At 37.4% G+C, this 20,698-nt stretch overlaps 1 protein-coding gene across 1 annotated transcript in view; it reads right to left on the reverse strand.

Annotated features, from left to right (window-relative positions):
• Positions 1-20,698, reverse strand: part of DENND4A (DENN domain containing 4A) — a 71,202-nt gene that overhangs the window by 18,291 nt on the left and 32,213 nt on the right. Inside the window, exons 13-21 of the mRNA XM_052646231.1 lie at positions 15,125-15,258; positions 12,403-12,538; positions 11,852-12,058; positions 11,637-11,765; positions 11,246-11,387; positions 10,721-10,852; positions 8,604-8,720; positions 7,860-7,988; positions 1,540-2,639 (exon numbers count right to left, since the gene is read on the reverse strand). Of these exons, the coding sequence (XP_052502191.1) occupies positions 1,540-2,639; positions 7,860-7,988; positions 8,604-8,720; positions 10,721-10,852; positions 11,246-11,387; positions 11,637-11,765; positions 11,852-12,058; positions 12,403-12,538; positions 15,125-15,258 (2,226 nt within the window). The remainder of the gene's footprint in view (positions 1-1,539; positions 2,640-7,859; positions 7,989-8,603; positions 8,721-10,720; positions 10,853-11,245; positions 11,388-11,636; positions 11,766-11,851; positions 12,059-12,402; positions 12,539-15,124; positions 15,259-20,698) is intronic.

A 20,698-nucleotide genomic window follows, 5' to 3' on the forward strand; every position in this document is an offset into this window, starting at 1 on the left:
TTTTAAACCCTTTCCTCTATTTTCTTGGACATACTGCAATTACTTCCAAGTTCCTTGCTAATTCAAATACTTAGATCACCTGCAGGTCTATTTCCTCCACCTTATGGTTTTCCTTTGTTTTTAGCTATGGGCCTTGCCTCTCAGTATAGCTGTTTTTTCTTCTGGCTGCACTGGGTCTTCGTTACGGCGTGTGGGCTTCTCTTGCTGTGCAGCGCAGGATCTCGAGAATGTAGACTCTACTTGCCGCACACGGGCTAAGTTGCTCTGTGGCAAGGGGGATCTTAGTTTCTCAACCAGGAATCGAACCCATGTCCTCTACAACGGAAGGCAGAACCACTGGATCACCAGGAAGTCTGTCAGTATAGCTATTTTTAATTGAGTAACAGGATATAAAAAACTACATAGAAAAAACTGTAACTCCAGTTAATGTTCTGTTCCTCTGGAAAGGACATACTTTTTCCTGTTAAAGCAAAGGCTGATTGGTTTGATCTAATCACAGACTGAGCTGAGTCCAGCATAGGTTGCAGTTTTGGTCAAGTGGAGTTTATCTTTGGTTTGCTCGTGTTCCTAAGGCATAGCTCTGCAAGAATTTGAACTAAGGGCCTGGTCTGTGTACCAAAGATTCCCTGCCTCCACTCCTCTCAGCTCTCAGCAGTTAAATTATTGTATTCCCAGCACCATAAAATTGCTGAGAACTTTGTTTTATCAGAGTCTTCTTGCTTACCTTTTCATACTCCTGTTTCATGCATTATTTGGAAAGCGTCTTGAAAGAAAAAAACTTGTGCATCTGAGGACTCTCAAATTTGTCAAAGGGACAAATATTTTTGTCTCTCTAGTTCCACAAGATCTCCAAAGTCCTGCTGGCCCCCTCACCTCTCCACAGTCCTCTGATAAGACAAAGCCTGAATTTGCAACCTTTTACTCTGTACTCAGAATAAGCAAATACCCTCATGGAAAAAGTAGCTATAGGACTTCAGCTCATCTTGCAATTCTCCTCTCTAGAATCTTGCCCATCTATTTTCTAGTTGTTTTAGCCGTTCTCTGATGACTTTAAGCAAATACTTAAGGGTACCTACTCCAGTATTCTGGCCTGGAGAATTCCATAAACTGCACAGTCCATGGGGTCGCAAAGAGTCAGATGTGACTTTCACTTCACTTCTCTATTTCATCTAGCTTTTTGCTTTGGGAGGTATGTGGGTGTATCACAAGGTACTCCACTCTAACCAGGAAGAAAAATCCTATGCCTAGCTGGTAATTTTTGAAGGCAATAAATAATGAAGCTCAGTAAGCATTTTAATTCCAGCTACAAATCACTTTCTTTCAAAACTGAACTACAAATATAACCTTAGTTGGTGAATTCTTTCCTTTTGTAGTGATTATTCAAGTTCAAATTCTGGTACTTACAAACCTTATGCATCCCAAGAGTCCTTTCTGTAAAGCTGCATTTTAGGAGAATGGTAAAAACACATCTTTGCAAGTAAGGGACTTCTGGTGGTAGAGGAGGGTAAAAGGAAACGTAGAAAATACTAATAAACCTACCTTAGATGATGCGGTGTACATGGTGAATCTTGAATACCATTTGCTTGCTTTCTCTGCAACTCCTTTTCCAGCAGTGAACATACTGTTTCTTAGAACATCTAGTTTAGGTACTAGTAGTGTATCTAAATTAAATGAAGGTGATGAATGGGTTAATGCATCTTGAGATTCTTCCCTAAATGGACAAGTAGGTGAGAAGGCTGGAGAAGACCAGAGTCTATCCCTTGGCCTGTCCTCATTTTTTGAGTAACTTTTAGATTTGGTAAGTCTCACTGGTCTGGGAGAATGAGGAGGCAGGCTAGATCTTCTGCATGCCTTGACCAATGTTGGACTTTTCTTAGTGGTGACTTTATCATCACAGGCCCGTTGTAAATCAATGCTTGGTGTTCGACTTGTCAAAGGACTGCTCATGTTATTCATATACATCTCAATTTCTTCAGCTAAATCCCGCCTAGCAGATGGTGTTGAAACGCCTTTGCTATCATCTTCCTCCTCTTCCTCCTCCTCTTTTTGCTGCTGTTCAGTCTCAGCAACCAAAAGTGAGAGGGGATCAAATCCTGTGGCAACATCAGTTTTTTCAAAAGGTTTCATTGAAAAGCTGCTGTTCAAGCGTTGTCTCCTCTTGGGATTTTGTGGAACAATGTACCTCGCTTTTGAAATATCTGTTTCATTGTCTAAGTCTTCTAAGTCAAAAATAACAGGAGAATCCACTTTATCTGCCAAACAATTAGAACCATCAAAAGGTATATCATCATCACTCGATTCCTTTTCTATACTGTCTCTCTTTGAGCTTAAAGATGGTTTTCCAATATTAAGACTATTTGGTCTTGTGCTTTTTGAGATTACATTTGAAAGAATTTTTGCATCAGCTCCTAATTTTTCAACCATATTTCCAGGGTTTGCTTCCTGGTTAATTCTATTGAGCATAAGTCCCATAAGTACTCCTCCACTAAGATTGCGGTTTCTATTTGCCCAGGACATTTGCTGCTGCAAATTAGGCTCATTGTCACTTTTATGTCTTTTCCTGAAGCATCTACTTTGAATGTTTCCTGTTTCATTTGTCTCCTCAAAAGACGATATTAACAGCGGCTCAGATGTGCTTTCTAAAAAACAAGAAAAGTGCTTTAGCTATGAAAAATGTAATATGCAAGTATAAGTTGTCTTAAATATTTAAGATACCAGTAATAAAAATGATAACAGCAAGAATTTATCAAGTACCTGCTACTTCACAGATGCTATACTAGGCACTTTATTTACATTATCCACCATAATCATTCCAACATCCTTATGGGTGGAGGAAAAGCTTATACTCAGAGAGATTAATTACCTAGCCCAAAGTTACCTACCCCTTAAGTGACAGAAGTAAGATAGTAAGTAAGTGTTAGTCACTCCGTCGTGCCCGACTTTTTCCAACCCCATGGACTGTAGTCCATCAGGCTCCTCTGTCCATGAGATTTTTCAGGCAAGGATACTGGAGTGGGTTGCCATTTCCTTCTCCAGGGGATCTTCCCAACCCAGGAATCGAACCCGGGTCTCCTGCACTGCAGGCAGATTCTTTACCCGCTGAGCTACAAGGGAAGGCCTAACTGGGGTTCAAAGCAAATATGAAGGGTGCGCTCTGAGATTTAAGGGTGCACTGCTTTTTAGAACTCACAAGACTAACATGCGCCCTTGGTGCGTTTATAATAGCGCCCATAATAATGCATCTGTGTCCACTTCACCGAGCTGATTGAATAACAATGGTTATACAATTGTGGTTGTGCTAGGTAACCTTAAGATTCTGAGTCTTCTGCCTATAAAAAGAAAAATAAAACCAAAAACACTAAGCCAAACCAAAGACAGCTGTGTGAGCTTTATAAATAAAACTTAATTTTAAAACTCTAAATCCTCATGACCATAGATGTGGCTAAATAATTTTACTTTTTCTTTAAATATTGTTTCAAGTTTATAATACTTGAATGTGAACAGCCAGTTTCTATTCAGAAACACTGTTCGCTGCTTCTAGCCAGAAGCAGAAATCAAGACTTTTGATCACTTTAATTGTCCTTATTATGTGGGAGTCTCCTAAAGCATTAGTCAGGCATAGTATTGTCAACGACTCTTTTTACATGTTTTATACAACAGAATTAGCTCTCTATACCCAGGCAATCACTAAAAATGGGCCTTTTTTTCCTGTCATATGATGCTTTCAGGTAACAGGATAGGAGATAAAAAGGGACTACTAGAGACCTTAAAAGCCTACAAACTAGTACTGTTTAATAAACATATATTAATAGCATTAACAAGGAAAACAGAATAGTAGAGAGGTAAAGTATATTCTTTTTTTCCTATATCAGCTTATGATTAAGACTATAAGAAACCAAGAATACACTTTCTTCTAATATTCTGGGAAACTTTCTACTGGACAGGTTATATATTATCAAAGACCTGGAGGAATCTTGTAAGCCGAAGATAAAACTCAAGGACTGCATTCAAATAGAAGAGCAAGGGTTCCTTCACAAAGTAAGAACTATGCAAATAGCCTAAAGACAAATAAAGCTGGTTATCCAATTATACCACGGGTCCGCAAACTGCACCACTGAGCCAACCGGTCTGTGGACTGTTTTTATACAGTGTCAAATGGTATTAACATTTTAAGAGTTGTACACATGACACACATAAAGAACAGGCACCTGGATTTCCCAGTGGTGCGGTGGTCAAGAACCTACCTGCCAATGCATGGGACACAGGTTTGATTCCTGGTCTGCAAAGATCCCATATGCCACAGAGCAAGTAAGCTTGTGCGAGTAAGCCACAGCTACCGAGCCTGCGCTCCAGAGCCCAGGGGCTGCAGCTACTGAAGCTCATGTGCCCTGGAGCCCGTGCTCTGCAACCAGAGAAGCCACCACCACAAGCAGCCTACGCACTGCAGCGAGAGCGCAACCCCCACCTGTCACAGTCAGAGGAAGCCTGTGCACAGCAAGGGAGACTCAGTGCACTTCAACAAAGACCCAGCATAGCCAAAAATAATAAGAAATTTAAAAAATAGAACAGGCAACAGAGGCTGTATGTGGCCTCTAAAGCAAAGCTATTTACTGTTTGGCCATTTACAGAATAGTTTACCTGATTCTAAGTTGATATGCATGCTAAATTCTACCGGACTAGGCTGGATGCTGCTCTGGCCCAGGGGTTGCCCTTCTTTAGATCTGTGAGCAAGCTGTAATCCCCTCCTACTATACAGCCTCGACACACTGCTTCCCATTGCCTGGAATGCTCCGTTTCAATTTCTCCCTCAGAACTCCTGTGTGCTCAGCGGCTCAGTCGCGTCCAACTCTTTGTGACTCTGGTGGACTCTAGCCCACCAGACTCCTCTGTTTATGGGATCGTCCAGGCAAGAATACCAGAGTGGGTTGCCATTTCCTCCTCCAGAGCATCTTCCCAACCCAGGAAGTGAACTCGTGTCTACTATGTCTCCTGCACCAGTAGGCAGATTCTTTACCAGTAAGTCACCTGGGAAGCCCACATCCTCATTTATTTTCTATTCATTCTTCAGATGTAAGCTCAAAAACTGTATTACCAAGGAAGCTTTCTTGACCAGTGTCCCCTAAATCCAGGATAGCTTCTCTATTACATGCTCTCACCCTTCTTGACAGTATTTACTATCAGGGTGTTTTCACATTTGCTTGATGTAAATTAGATTAATGTTAATTAATGTTATTACATTAATGTTATTAATGCTTTCTCAACCCTCCCATGTGTTTCTCTATGAAGTCAAGGACCATGTTTATTTTTTATTCTTTACTATACCCTAGGTAGCACCTGGCATATGGTAGCAGGTAATAGGTGTGCAAAAAAAAAAAAATATTGCTGAATGAATACTGTCTTCTGGGAAACAACTGCAGCCAACAGACCAACCCAGACTATAACAGCATAATATATTACAATATGACATGTTATAGCTAAATGTAGTAGCTAAAGATAAAAAGCTAAAACACACTTAAGGCAGAATTAGGCCTAAGAACATATTTCAAAGTATGTTTTCAAGTTTAGAGTATGTTTCACTTCAGAGTAAATTTTTTTGTGCTTGAACGCTCAGTAATTCAATATGCATTTATCAAAATGTTAAAATTCCTGGGCTTCCCTGGTGGCTCAATGGTAAAGAAACTGCCTACCAATGGAGGAGACTTGAGTTTGATCCCTGCCCTGAAAGGTTTCACACACTGAGGAGCAACTAAGCCTAGGCGCTGCAGCTGCTAAGCCCATGTTCTAGAGCCCAGGAGCCCAGTCACCTTTGGCAACTGCTGCAGTCCGCGTGCACCAGAGCCTGTGCTCCGCAACAGGAGAAGCTGCTGCAGTGAGAAGCGTGCACACCGCAACTAGAGAACAACCCACCCAGCAACGAAGACCTAGCATAGCCAAAAATAACTTTTTTAAATGTTGAAATTCCCAAGATAATCATGAAGTAACTAACTACAGGGTGATGCTTTTAACTATCAAACATTAAAACATGTCTTTGGTTATTTCATTCCCACGTCTTTTGGAAGCTGTTATTTATTTATGTAATGATGTAAATAAAATATACACATATTGTACTGCAAAACAAAGAAACTTGAAAGGTGTTTTGAATCCTAGGAGTACTGGTACACAAGAAAAAAGATACAGAAAAGTTAATTATTCCTATAAATCCCACATACAGTCTTTGGTAGGAGTGGTAAACCCAAAGTACTTAACAGATAGAAAAGTTTTCAAGTCAAAAATCTTAAGGATAAACTAACAACTCCAGGAAACACCTAGGAAACCTATCACAGGCTTTGAAAAAGTGACTTGTTCAGCACAGAGGGCAAAATCAAAAGCCATATGCTGAGTCAGATGCTGATGACTCTGACAAAATGTCAGAAATACAGGTTCGTTGACAATCATGTGAAAATAGATTCATAAAAATAGATCTAAGAAAACCGCGAGCACGAACAGAAAGGAATAAAAGAACAAGAAAGCAAAGATTACCAAAGGCCAGTTACTAAGAGTCAAAATTAGACAGTGATTAGGAAGAACTAAATGGCTGTGAAGCAATTATATGATACCAATGAAACAATTTTTAATCTTTAAGTTATAACAATTATCTAACAAAGAAATGTGAAGAAAGACAGCTGTAGATCATTTAACACTTTTTTTTTTATAGCTGCAGCAGGGGTCTGCACACTTTTTCTGTCAAGGGCCAGACAGTAAATATTTTACCCTCTGCAGGCCATACAGTCTCTGCGGCGACTCCTCAGCTCTGCTGACACAGTACCAAAGCAGCCACACACAAGACGGAAGCAAATGAGCTGGCTGTGCGCCAGTCAGCCTTTGTTGATGAACACTGAGCTGTGATTCATTTAATTTTCATGTGTCACAAAATCAGTGGTAATCTTCTTGATTTTTTACCATTTAAAAGTGTGAAAAACCATTCTTTGCTTGTGGACCTGTACACAAACCAGGCTGCAGGCCCACTTTGGCCCATGGGCCACAGTTGGCTTACGCCTGAATGACAGGCATATCTACTTATGCTGCAGAAAAACAGACATCATAGCAGCAGGGCTGTTTACAGAGATATCTCAGCCTTCACAGCACAGGTCCTTCAGTAATCGTCTAAGTTAAAACGATGCAGAACTGAGCTAATACAAGAATAAAATAATTATGAAATCAGACTGAAATACTAGAAACACTGAATCTTAGGTCTGTTTTGTTCCCTCACAAAGTTCGTGAGACCAAATATTACCCAGGATCCTAAAATGATTTTCCCATTAACTAACTGACAACTTATGTGACATGCCAATAGTCTGACTATGCCCAAGTTTTCTCATCTTTGAAAGCATGCTAATATTTCCTCTCTCACTAATATATGCACTGCTATAATAATAAATATAAAATACTATATATGAAGTGCTTTGGAAAGAAAAAATATTACATGTTCTTATCTAAACTATCTGAAGAACTATCCTTTTGCCTCTGAAAACCAGGAATAATAATAAGACTAAGGAACTCATTTAAAAACTGGTGAGATGTATAGTACCCTCAGAACTGATCATCTTACTTGTTTCCCATTTCCCCTCCCCCAAACTTCCCACATTCCAAACTCAAAAGATGGTTCGTGGCTTGCATGTCCCCTTAGTTTGTTATAATAAAGCTTGAACAAACTGTATTATAAAATACAGAATTTAAACTCTAAACTGTACCATTGAGAGGCGGCACAAATATAAAACAAAACAAAAACACCCTGGAGAATTAAGACTTTAAAAAACGAGTCACTAGAAATACAGACGCAAGGCACTCTGCACATAACAGGAGGGTACTATTCCACTTACCTGTGCTTTCTCCTGATATTTCATCAGCACTGTTATTTGTACCACTGAGGCGAACTATACTGGAAGAACTTTGATAACTGAGCTTAGGAAGGCAGTCGGCACTTCCCTTTGCACTCTCGCACTCTGACACTGTAAAGATTAAAATGCAATTTGTTTAGATGTAATCTATACACATCAACGGAGCCATAAGGAGAAGTGGCTTTTAGTTCTAAATAGTTCCACCTAAAAAAAAGTGATAAGAAAATATCGAACACCTCTGTATCTATTTGTCAATCAGAAACAAGTGATGTCATTTGAGTCATCAAGGTGTGTATCAAACAGCTAAATACTGGTCATGCATGAGGTCCACGCATACAATGCATGCCTTTTATATTTATTCTTTAGTTACGAAACACTGCTTTTGATGGGGAGAGGTAAGTGAGAAAAATATAAATCACAGACCATTAATAAAAGCATTAAGAAAAATATTATTAAGCCCCAGGAAAAAGCCACTGTTTAAAGAAATATGTATTTCTACTATAAGAATAGTATTTGATTGGAGAGTGTTTTGCCACTGAGACCACACACTTCACACATAAGGTATTTGCATGCTGGAATATTAGGTGGTGGAGAAGGCTTATAAGGTGAGGAAAGAGGAGTTTCCATGGGAAAGTAAAAAGCAAAATTAGTACTTTGACACAAAGTGACTTGAATTTTCTATTAATGTAATCTCACAATTTTATACCATATCAACTTAGAACCTACAGGAACTAGAATCACTCCCTTTCTTATCTTTCTCTTCTTGAATGTCCTCAGTGGATGTATCCCCTCTTCTAACTTCATCCTTAGATAGCGAATTATATCCAAGGTCAGACTGGCCACCTGGAAAAGGAAAAAAACCCTATGTTGTTTATCATAAAATTCTTTAATAAGAGAAACTGGATTAGAAGATACACACTGGTATTTAGGTTTACTCATAGGAAATTTTCTGGATAACTTCCAATTGAAAGCATTATTTTGTTAGCTCTTCCCCATCTCTATTAAGGTAAGAAAGGAATGATCACAAAATGATCACATTTATTTTTGTCTCCACTTTATAGTCAAAAGTAACTATGTGTATTTACACTACTATCTGGGCTCCAAAAGACACAGACAAACCAAACATTCTTTATTCAAGTCCATGACCTTTCTAGGTGAAGGTCTGAGATCCAACTAAGCAGTGGAGAAGAAAAATCTGTAGGGAACTCTTAACAGAACACCCACACACAGATCACTGAAGCCAAATGTCTAAAAGATCTTACCAAAAAATAGGCCTGTTTAAATTTGTTGATACATAGTTTCTCTGAAAATTCAGTTGAATAATTATTGAACTGCACATGAGTGCAAATACATGAGAAAAAAATCTAGTGTTAAATTTATTAAGCAAATGTTGCATCAATATTAGAAAACTTCTAATACACTGTTCTATTAAAGAGGCACTCTATAATTTTCAGCAAATTGTTCTCACTAGACTGGCATCAAAACATAAGGTTTTGAATCCTAGTTCTCGATCTTAGGAGACATGATTTTAAGTAAACCACTTAACCTTTCTCTTTGACTCTCAAGTTCCCAGAGGTATAATATAAAAGGCTGTTATATGAGAGGCCATACATAAAATGATTTTATAAACTTGCAAAGAACTATGTAAAGAAACTGTATTATCATTAGGTGTTTACCTTAATATCTTTTTTATAATTTTGAGTTTGTATTTTTTTCTAATCAAAGTTTCAGCTCTATTTCCAAAGAAACAACAAATTAAAAAATGTAAATATAATCTTGATGAAATTCAAGGTTTTATTAGGTTCTTTACTGCAGATATCCTTTTTAAGGCCATTAGTTAAAAGACAGAGCTCTTCATTTTTAAGAGATAATGCCTGAGGATGACTACTACAACTCTGATTAAATTCACAATTGCATGAACAAGAAACAAAACCAGCCAAGGAAGAACTATGAAAATGATACTTCAATGTACACAGCTTATATTTATTACTCTCAAAAGTACACATAAAAAGAGATAGACCAAAATAATGTTAAAATTTATGGAGCCATAAGTCTTCATATTTTATTATTAATGCTTGGATTTTTAAGTTTAAAGTTCCTGCTCATTAATATGAAGCTCTTACACTATATTCAAAAATCATGCCCAATTTTTATAATGTACAAATGAAAAGGGCAGAATTATTCAAATAACATATTTTTTATGTGTATCAGTTTTCATAATACTTACAGAAAGCTTACATACAAATCTTTTAATGAAAGTAATGCTACCTTCAGTGCTTGATTGCTGTTTTAAATATGTTTAAATTTTTTACTGTGATTTTTAATATAGATGAAATCTCACAAGAAGTTACAAAAATAATACAGTAGGAAGAGTTCCTCTGTACCCTTTACCCAGCTTCCCCCAATGATAATATCTTGCATGAAACATGGAACACTGTTAAATCTTGGAAACTGATGCTGATATGGTACTATTAACTCAGATTAGGGATCTAAGTTTCTTTCCTTCAAACCCTAATAACATTAAAAAAACTCTCATAACATGCTCCTAATACAAAGAACTTATCCTAAGAAAAGGATATGATAAAGAGACCTCTGTGCTATTCAGAGTTAACTGGATTATCATGGGCTAAAAACTCAAATAAACTCTCTTAACCTTTCATTTTGACTCAGGTACAGAATGCATAAAATTACATAGATATTAAATATACTATCAAACGCCTACCATATAAAATTTAAAAAGACAATTAAATATACCATTGAAAATTAAAATCTAAAAAAGACAGGTTAGCAAACTTAGTTCTTAAAATGTACTGCAATAAATGTATACATAAGCATACACAAACCTGTACTAGATCTATCATCGGAAGCATACACTTTGATTAAACCCGTATTAAAAGGTGCCTGCTCCACACTGTGTGTCCCATGACCACTATCCATGCTGCCATGACTAACAGCATCCAGGTCACTGCCATCTGCTTAAGAACACAATTTGACAGCATTTTACTACTCAGGGAGATAACCAAAAATACATATTAGTTTGTTGTTCAAGCTAATAATCTACTAATACTGATCATGAAGACTGTCTCAGAATTAGCAAAATACAACTATAACAAAGACGCCTACCATGAATTATTAACGAACACTAAAGCAAGACCACCAAAGGTTGGTAACAGTTACATGAAAAAAAAGTAACATTTGGTACTTTTTAAGTGGTAAGAATAATATTAGAATTTGCTTAATGACAATAAAAACTAGAAAACATTCAATATTTTGAAACATTAAAATTTCCAAATAGTGTACATTATAACTAGTCAATTAATTTTAAAGAAAAAGTACAACATACATATCCCTTAAAAACCTGGAATTACCTGAGAGAGCTGTTTGTGATAAATTTGAATGCTTCTTTAAAGCTCTTTTGAACTGTGCTACTCCTAAAACCACATTTCTCACTTTTGTCCAAAGAAGATATCCACTACGACTCCTTGAAGGCCAAGTGCTTTCCAAAACAGCCTATTCAGTCAACAAAATAAAGCAATCAGTGAAATCATTTTTATAAATGAACATTCATTAGCTCTAGAGTTAATCTAGAGAATAAACACACTGTACATCCCAAAATAGAACAAAAAATCTTATTTTCAATTTACAAACTATACTTCAGACACTCTAAAGTAAATACCACAAAAGCCCTGCATCATTTATTTCTGCCATTAAACTAAGGTTGTGAAATGACAAAAGTTATACCTAAGTCAAAGTAATTACCTTATTGTAATATCCATAAGTAATGGCATTTGGGTCAATACCAGCTTTCTGCATTTCAAAAAGCACTCGAACTGCAAGCACAGGCTGATCATATTGTCCACAGAGCTGCATAAGAATGCGGTAACACACCTGGAGCACAGAAGTTTTGAGAGTGTACACCCGCAAAATATCTTATCTGCATAAGTCTTGAATAAAATAATAAGGATAATTGTTACCTCATCAGGTGGATCCATCTTCTTTGACTGCATTTTTTTAAGTACATCATATGCTGTTTTCAGAGCCCTGACTTTTGAATGACATACTTTCACATAAGCTGGGAGACAAATAAACCAGAGTCCATAACAGTGACGCAATAGACACCTAGACCACATCTGAGGAATGGAAGAATATCTCTTGGCAATTTTATGGGCTGATTTAATTTCCTGGAAAAAAATGCAAGGATCTTATTAATAAATTTACATACTTAAAATGTCCTTATTTAACTGAAGGCTGAACAAGTGTAACTCACATGCTTTTATACTGTTTCCCTAACATCGGTCTATAATTAATAAATATTCAAGCCTCTGCTTTAATCTGTATTATACAATATGTACAATAAAGTTCGAGGACAAGAGAACTGGTTAATTTTTTGAAGTCAGATTATTCTACATTTCCTTCACAATGCTTCAGGGAGCTTAATGTGTGGTAGTAAAATATGGGAGGAAGAGTGTCATTTATTTTTGTCCTAATGCGTGGTTACATGAAAAATGCAAGATCATCGGAGCACCTGTTTTGTCCTTCTGAACACGGGAGAAGGGCTACTAGGACTGCTTGAGTTTGAAGGCAACTTGCTCTTTCGTGTTTGCAGAAATCCTTCAGGTCTCTCAAATAAATTGTTCCTAAGAACTGGAAATCCACTGTAGCTGTTTTTGAAAAGAAAAGAAAAACTCAAGCACATATAGATGAGCATACTGGTTACAAGCTAAACAAATTATGACCAATAATTTCTTAACTTATTTTAACTTCTTATTTTAACAGTCTTCCTCCATAAGGGTTCGATATATAAGCAACAAATATTCATATTAATGATGCTTTTCTTACTATAATAGTTTAAAACGTAATATCCAAATACATATTCAAGGATATATTTTGGAGAGAAAAAAGTGAAACACATTTAAATTTTGCTAAACTTGGCATCAAACTCCAAAGTAACTCAAACAAATTTTACAAGTGAGTATTCATGCAGATAAACCGCCAACATACGAGATAATATGAGAATGGGTAAAAGGCCCACCAAATCAATACTCTTTCAGACAGGAGAGTTATTGATAATATCATTGCTTGGATTAACATATTACTATAGAACTTTCTTCTTGAAAAATGCAAATAATATAAGTCAACCAGGACAAGCTCTCACATTATTATGAAAGGACTTATCAGGTTAGCTAAGTAGATCCAGGGCCTCATTTATGAGAAAGAAAATTGAAGAAGTTGGAGAATAGGAAGAAAAGATTAGACTGGGTGACTATGAGGAGGTGGACCTAACTTGGGGGCTAGCGTAGTGTGTTTGGGCATTTAAAAGGTAGCAGCAGGGACTTCCCTGCTGGTCCAGTGACTGGGACTCCACGTTCTCAACGCAGTGGGCCCAGGCTTGATCCTTGATTGGGGAACAAGATCCCACAAGCTGCAACTAAAGATACGACGTGCTACAGCTGGGGCCCAGCACAAACAAATAAATATTAAAAAATGGAAAAAAAGGTAGCAGCAGCTGGGTAAAAGAAATGCTAAAAACAACAGAAGCCTCTGAGGAGCAAACCTATCCTACTTTAGATTATTCTTAAAGGCATATAGTTTTAATTACCTAAGAAGAAAACTAACTATAATAAAAGATAAACTGTATCTATTATATGTTATTATAGGCAAACCCAACAGAACAAGAAGCTATTAGTCATGACTGAATATTAAGTAGGAATAAAATAGCAAAGAAGCTCAGGAAAATCATGTCCCTTAAAAAAGTTCATTGTATGTATATGGTGTGATAGTAAGAAACAGCGCGTCTTATGGAAACTTAAAGTGTCTTATCATTTTATACAGACTATGTAAGTATATATATGAATTGCTACCTCTTACTAACAGGATCCACTGTGCCCATTAAAGACATTTAAGTTTATTTCTGATGATGGGTATGATTACACCAAAATCATATTAGTAGTCTCAAGAAAAAAAAAAAATGACAGACTCTTTTAAAAAATGAGAACGTTTAAAGATAAGTAGTATTCTTTTTAAAGGACTAAATCTAAAGGTCAATTTTAAATTAAATAATTAAAACCAACCCACAAAAATAAAAAGAAAACTATATTAATGAAATATATCAAAAGATGTCTCTTAGAAGTATAATGTACAAAACAGAAAAAAGAAATGAGATCTCATTTAGAAAGAAAAAGAAAGAGAAACTATCAGAAGTATTTTAAATGTCTTTGAGAAAAGGCAGACCTTTAAAAAATTATATGAGCAACATCAGCAATAGATAAAAATTAAGGGTAGGAATCTGGTAGCTTATGAATTCGTCAATATTCAAAACATCAGTTACGCCACTTGTAAAAGGAAGAATTTAATCCAAATGATAAATAAGGATGTCCTGAAAAATATCTTTTCAATGAAAACGGCACACTATGATTTAATTATAGGTATAAAATGGTTTTAGAATCTTTAAAATAAGAAATTATTATGGAAAATTTTAAAAATCATTTACAATCTGAATGGAATTGCCATTTTAATGGTATATTAGATGCTATCTCTAGTTATAACAAACATTATATATATATCTGTGTGTGTGTATCTAGATAGATAGATAGACTATGATAAATTCACTTCTATCATAACCCTATCACTGTGCTGAGCTTTTCTCTTTTCTACTAGACTTGAAGGCAAGAACAATATATCATTCAAGTCTATATACCAAGCACTTAGCAGTGTCTGAACGAACTTCCTAAATTAACAACAACTAATTCCAACAGTTTTGAATTTCCTTGACTTTAAAACTCATGGAAAAATTAAAAGCCTAAAAAATTAAATCATACAAATCAAAGCCACAAATATCAACTCTACAATTGAAATATAGCTGATAATCCTTTTGTAAACCAAGTTACACTAATCGGTATGTGTTGGGGGAAGGGATGAAAGTGAGTAAACCAATCTTAGTGAGAAACAAAAATCAAAATTCTGTAATAAGTGTGCTGCATTTTGGTGGGTCCTAACTTAAAATTTATGAGAACATATACTTATGGAGATACAGAGAGCTTCCTAAGTCTGTATCATGCAAAATTACATATTTTTTCTTTTTATACCTCAAAACTTAGTAATGGATGTGGGATAAGCTCGCTTACCCCCTAAAAATTAGGGATCTGTAAAGTTTGGATTTTTGAAAATACCACAGTCCTTAGAAAGCTATGTCACAGATGATGGATTGCTTCTCTCTTTCAATCTCAAACATTCTGCCTCTTGAATACCTGTACTGTAAAGGGGGTTCTTCACCATTGGGTAGATGGGGGATCTCAGGAGGTGTTACAAAAACAGTATGTTCACTTTTGAAAGATTCATCCAATTCTATAAGTCGCACTTCACCACTCTTGTCCATATCCACCTGAAGGAGTTAAAAATATATATTAAAAAGATACATTGACTAGACAAGTGTTCATCTACAAGGGAATGGTTAAATAAACCATTTACACAACTAGATACTAAGAAGCTATTTAAAAAAAGAATGAGCAAGTTCTCTATGTATTACTATAGAAAGTTCTCTGAGATAGTTAAGTGAAAATAACATTTAGTTTTCACTTGTACTCACATAAAGAAATACTCAAAAATACCTTTTTAAGAAAGTAATTATCTATATGGCTAAGAGGCAATGAAGGGAATGTACTAGAATGGAACAGGACCCAGATTTCCCAACATATTACCTTTTAATGTTGTTTTGCATTTTGAATAGTGAAAATTTACTCAAGAAATACAACCTTAAAATGTTACTATATTAACAAATAATACTATTTAAATGTGCATGCATGCATGCATGCGTGTGTGTGTATGTTGAGAATACTGGGTCTGTCTTTGATTTCGACTAAGTAAAATAAACTTCCCTAGGTTCTTCCAGTATATGTAGAAGCACATTTGTGTTAAGTTCTAGTCACATCAATATTGAAAGCATTTTAGTTGTCTGTTACCTCTAGAGACTCTATGGTATGGTAATATTCATAAAAATAAAAACTTCATAGAGTCTAAACTTCCCAAAAGGAACTCATAAACGAAACAGCACAACATTCACATTAATTTAAACCAGATGTCATACATATGACAAAACAGAATGCACAGAATTTTATCAGGTTGGACAGAGTTAGTGTCACATAACAGAAATAGATGGAGAGTAAGCCTGATTAACAAGTTAAATTTTAAGGTGGGGATTTACGGAAGAGCAGACCAAAGCAGGGCGGAAACAGCTTTTCCCACTTTCTTAACCTTTGAAAAGAGGCGACGCATCCAGAGTTTTCTTATGTAAATTGTTGATTATAATTTCACGGCACTACCTGCTGTGATCTCTAAAGAATGTTTTTAATGGTACATCCATATAGTGAACTAGGCAATAATAATTAAGGCATGTTTCAGAAATGGCAACCCACTCCAGCATGTTCGCCTGGAGAATCCCATGGATGGAGGAGCCTGGAGGGCTACAGTCCACAGGGTCGCAAAGAGTCGGACACGACTGAGCAACTTCACTTTCACTTTCAGAATTATAATTAATGACAGGAGAAAATGTTCACAATAAAAAACTACTAAATAATATATATGTGTATCTATATACACACACCACACACACGGAGTATGATTCTAACTTTTTTAAGACTGTGCCTTATCTGTTATATAGATATATTTCCGTGTGTGCACACTCTCCCACATACACACACACAGATGCACACACACAGTTATCAAAATGCTACCTCTGGGTGGTTTTATTACTGGCAATACTTTTCTTCTTTATATTGTTATTTGTTTTCCAGTTAAAATAATGAATATGTATTATTTTTACTTGCTTTATAAAAATTACAAAAGCAACAAATGTTCAGAATAAAAATGTAAACAAAAAAGACTATATTACTTTTAGGATAAGCACTTATTTCAATTCTGTCAAAGGGTTTAAAAATTAATCAGTATATTATAAAAGAAGGTATCTTTCTTTTTAACCTTTCAAGACTTTTATACAGTGAAACAAGCAATGATATAATAAATATAGTAATGGATAATCACAAACCCAGCTGGTACTCAAAATTGATACAATCTTTTTTAGAAAGCAAGGTATGTTTAAACACATCCACCATATCCTTTTTTTCCCCCTTAGGCTGCACTGCATTGTGCAAACCTGTACCCTCTGCAGTAGGAGTATAGGCTTAACCACTGGACTGCCAGGGAATTCCCTTTCTCCTTATTCTAAGGAAAAAACCTAATAGAAAAAATTATCAGTATGAAAGTTTTTTTTTTTTTTTTGCAGGACTGCAATAAGCTTCCCTGGTAGCTCAGATGGTAAGTAATCCACCTGCAATGCAGGAGACCTGGGTTTGATCCCTTGGTCAGGAAGATCCCCTGGAAAGGGAATGGCAACCCACTCCAGTATTCTTGCCTAGAGAATTCCATGGACAGACCATGAGGTTGCAAACAGTGGGACAAGACTGAGCAACTAACACTTTCAGTTTTGGGGCTTCCCAGGGGATGCTAGTGGTAAAGAACCTGCCTGCCAATGTAGGAGACGTAAGAGATGTGGGTCTGATCCCTGGGTTGGGAAGATCCCTGGGAGGAGGAAACGACAACCCGCTCCAGTATTCTTGCCTGGAGAATCCCATGGACAGAGGAGCCTGGCGGGCTACAGTCCATGGGGTCACAAAGAGTCAGACATGACCGAGGGAAGGAGACAGTCCCAGGAAAGCTGCGGTGCTTGCCAGAGGCCCCAGAGCTTCTGATGGCAGAGCCACAACTGTGGCCGAGAACTCCCAGTTCCCAGGCCTCTTGATCCTGGCCTCTCTCACCAGATACGCGTGTGGAACACTAGAATCGAAAATATGCCCGAGGGCTTCCCTGGTGGCTCAGCGGTAAAGAGTTCCCTCCCTGGTCTGGGAAGATCCCACATGCCTAGGAGCAGCTAAGCCCGTGTGCCTCAACTACTGAGCCTGTGCTCTAGAGCCCAGGAGCCCCAACTCCTGAACCCACCTGCTGCAGCTACTGAAGCCCGCACACCTTAGAGTCTGTGCTCCACGACACGGGAAGCCACCACAGCGAGAAGCCCATGCATCACGACAGAGAGTAGACTCTGCTCGCTGCAACTAGAGAAAAGGCCATGTAGCAACGAAGACCCTGCACAGCCTTAAATTTAAAAAAAAAAATCATTAAAAGAAAAAAAATGAAAAGAGTAAAGGTTACGCAGGCTTCTGGTTGGACAAGACAAATTAAACACAACTATTTACCTGCAATCCTTCCTGAAATCTCACCAAAACAAGAGTAAGGATTAAAAAACAATGAAGGCAAAATGAACTGGAGAGAAGTCAACAGCAGAGCTGAGTTCAAAGCATTTTAGAAGCCGCATAGTAGCTTGATGAGACCTATGAAAGCTGAAAACCACACGTCTGGCACTGGGGAGGGGATAAACAAGAAAAACCATAAAGTCAGCCGTTTGGCTCTACAGAGCACCAGAAAGGTCAGGAATGAAGAGCATGATGCCCCTGAAGACAGGACGGCAAGTGGGGTTGAATCAGGAGAATTAGTTAAATGCCTGCATCTGAGAACTCCTAGACCCTTGCCCAACCCAGTACAGTTAGGCCATGATCTCTCCCCAGCAGCAGAAAACTGGGTTGGGTCTTTCTGAGTGAATCAGAGAAAGCTTACATTTGAGGATGCCAGGCAGAGCTGGGGAAGATGAAGGAGATTAATACCATAAAACAGGAGAAATGAGTAAAAGCTTACATGTTACAACAAGTGGAAAATCTTAGCTACCTTCCCCATTCAGCTCTGAGAATACTTGTGGTCAGGCTTATGCATCCCAGGCTAAAGACTGGAGATATCTCTTGGGGAAACTACGCAGCCTAAAAGAATAACAGACACTGATCAGATAGGGACTCTAATGAAATAGCTGAGTTCCTTTATGATCATCAATCTCATACCTAAGGAAGCTCCAAGCCTCACCTTCTAGAAAGAGCTCCACTGAGTTCTCTGTGCCTCATACTTGGTAACAAATACCAACTAGAGATCACACACACACAAAACCAAAAACTTGAAAAAGAATAAAATAAATATTAAAAGGTTCTCAGAAGGAGAGGCAATGAAAGGGGAAAAAACCCTTCAAAATAACTAAAATGAATAAGCCTACATCCATGAAACAAGAAGATGCTATAACACATACACACATAAGAAAGGAGCATTCAGAGAATGGGAAGGAGCTTATGGCAATTATAAATATGATAGCAGAGGTTAAAAGTATATTATAACGGCTGAAAGATACGATTGAAGACATCTGGAAAGTGGAGATATGACAAAGAGACAGAAAATAAGATGAAAACAACAAGCAAAAGAGAAAGAAAAAAGAAAATTAAGAAGATCAGGCCAGGAGGGCCAATACACAAACAATACACATTTTGGAAAAAGAGAACAGAGAAATTGGAGGAAAGTGTATCTAAAAAAGGGGAAAAAAACCACAGCAATTTCCTGGTGGTTCAGTGGCTAAGAATCTGCTGTGCAATGCAGAGGACATGGGTTCGAGCCCTGCTGGGGAACTAAGATCCCACATGCCTCAGAGCAACTAGGCCTGTACACCACAACTACAGAGTCCATGTGCCACCACAAAAGACGTGGCGTGAGGCAACGAAGATCCCGCGTGCAGCAACCAAGACCTGATGCAACCAAGAATATAAATACATCTTTAAGAGTTGTAGAAAAGAAAAATACAAAGCTTCGCACAACAAAGGAAACGACCAGCAAGGTGAAAAGACAGCCTTCAGAATGGGAGAAAATAATAGCAAATGAAGCAACTGACAAACAACTAATCTCAAAAATATACAAGCAACTTATGCAGCTCAATTCCAGAAAAATAAACGACCCAATCAAAAAATGGGCCAAAGAACTAAATAGACATTTCTCCAAAGAAGACATACAGATGGCTAACAAACACATGAAAAGATGCTCAACATCACTCATTATCAGAGAAATGCAAATCAAGACCACAATGAGGTACCATTTCACGCCAGTCAGAATGGCTGCGATCCAAAAGTCTACAAGCAATAAATGCTGGAGAGGGTGTGGAGAAAAGGGAACCCTCTTACACTGTTGGTGGGAATGCAAACTAGTACAGCCACTATGAAGAACAGTGTGGAGATTCCTTAAAAAACTGGAAATAGAACCGACTTATGACCCAGCAATCCCACTGCTGGGCATACACAATGAGGAAACCAGAATTGAAAGAGACACGTGTACCCCAATGTTCATCGCAGCACTGTTTATAATAGCCAGGACATGGAAACAACCTAGATGTCCATCAGCAGATGAATGGATAAGAAAGCTGTGGTACATATACACAATGGAGTATTACTCAGCCATTAAAAAGAATACATTTGAATCAGTTCTAATGAGGTGGATGAAACTGGAGCCTATTATACAGAGTGAAGTAAGCCAGAAAGAAAAACACCAATACAGTATAGTAACACATATATATGGAATTTAGAAAGATGGTAATGATGACCCTGTATGCGAGACAGCAAAAGAGACACAGATGTATAGAACAGTCTTTTGGACTCTGGGAGAGGGCGAGGGTGGGATGAGTAGGGAGAATGGCATTGAAACATGTATAATATCATATATGAAACGAATTGCCAGTCCAGGTTTGATGCATGATACTGGATGCTTGGGGCTGGTGCACTTGAATGACCCAGAGGGATGGTATGGGGAGGGAGGAGGGATGGGGGCTCAGGATGGGGAACACGTGTATACCTGTGGCGGATTCAAGTCAATGTATGGCAAAGTCATTACAATATTGTAAAGTAATTAACCTCCAA

The sequence above is a fragment of the Budorcas taxicolor genome, chromosome 10 (genome assembly GCF_023091745.1).
Source record: "Budorcas taxicolor isolate Tak-1 chromosome 10, Takin1.1, whole genome shotgun sequence".
NCBI lineage: Eukaryota > Metazoa > Chordata > Mammalia > Artiodactyla > Bovidae > Budorcas > Budorcas taxicolor.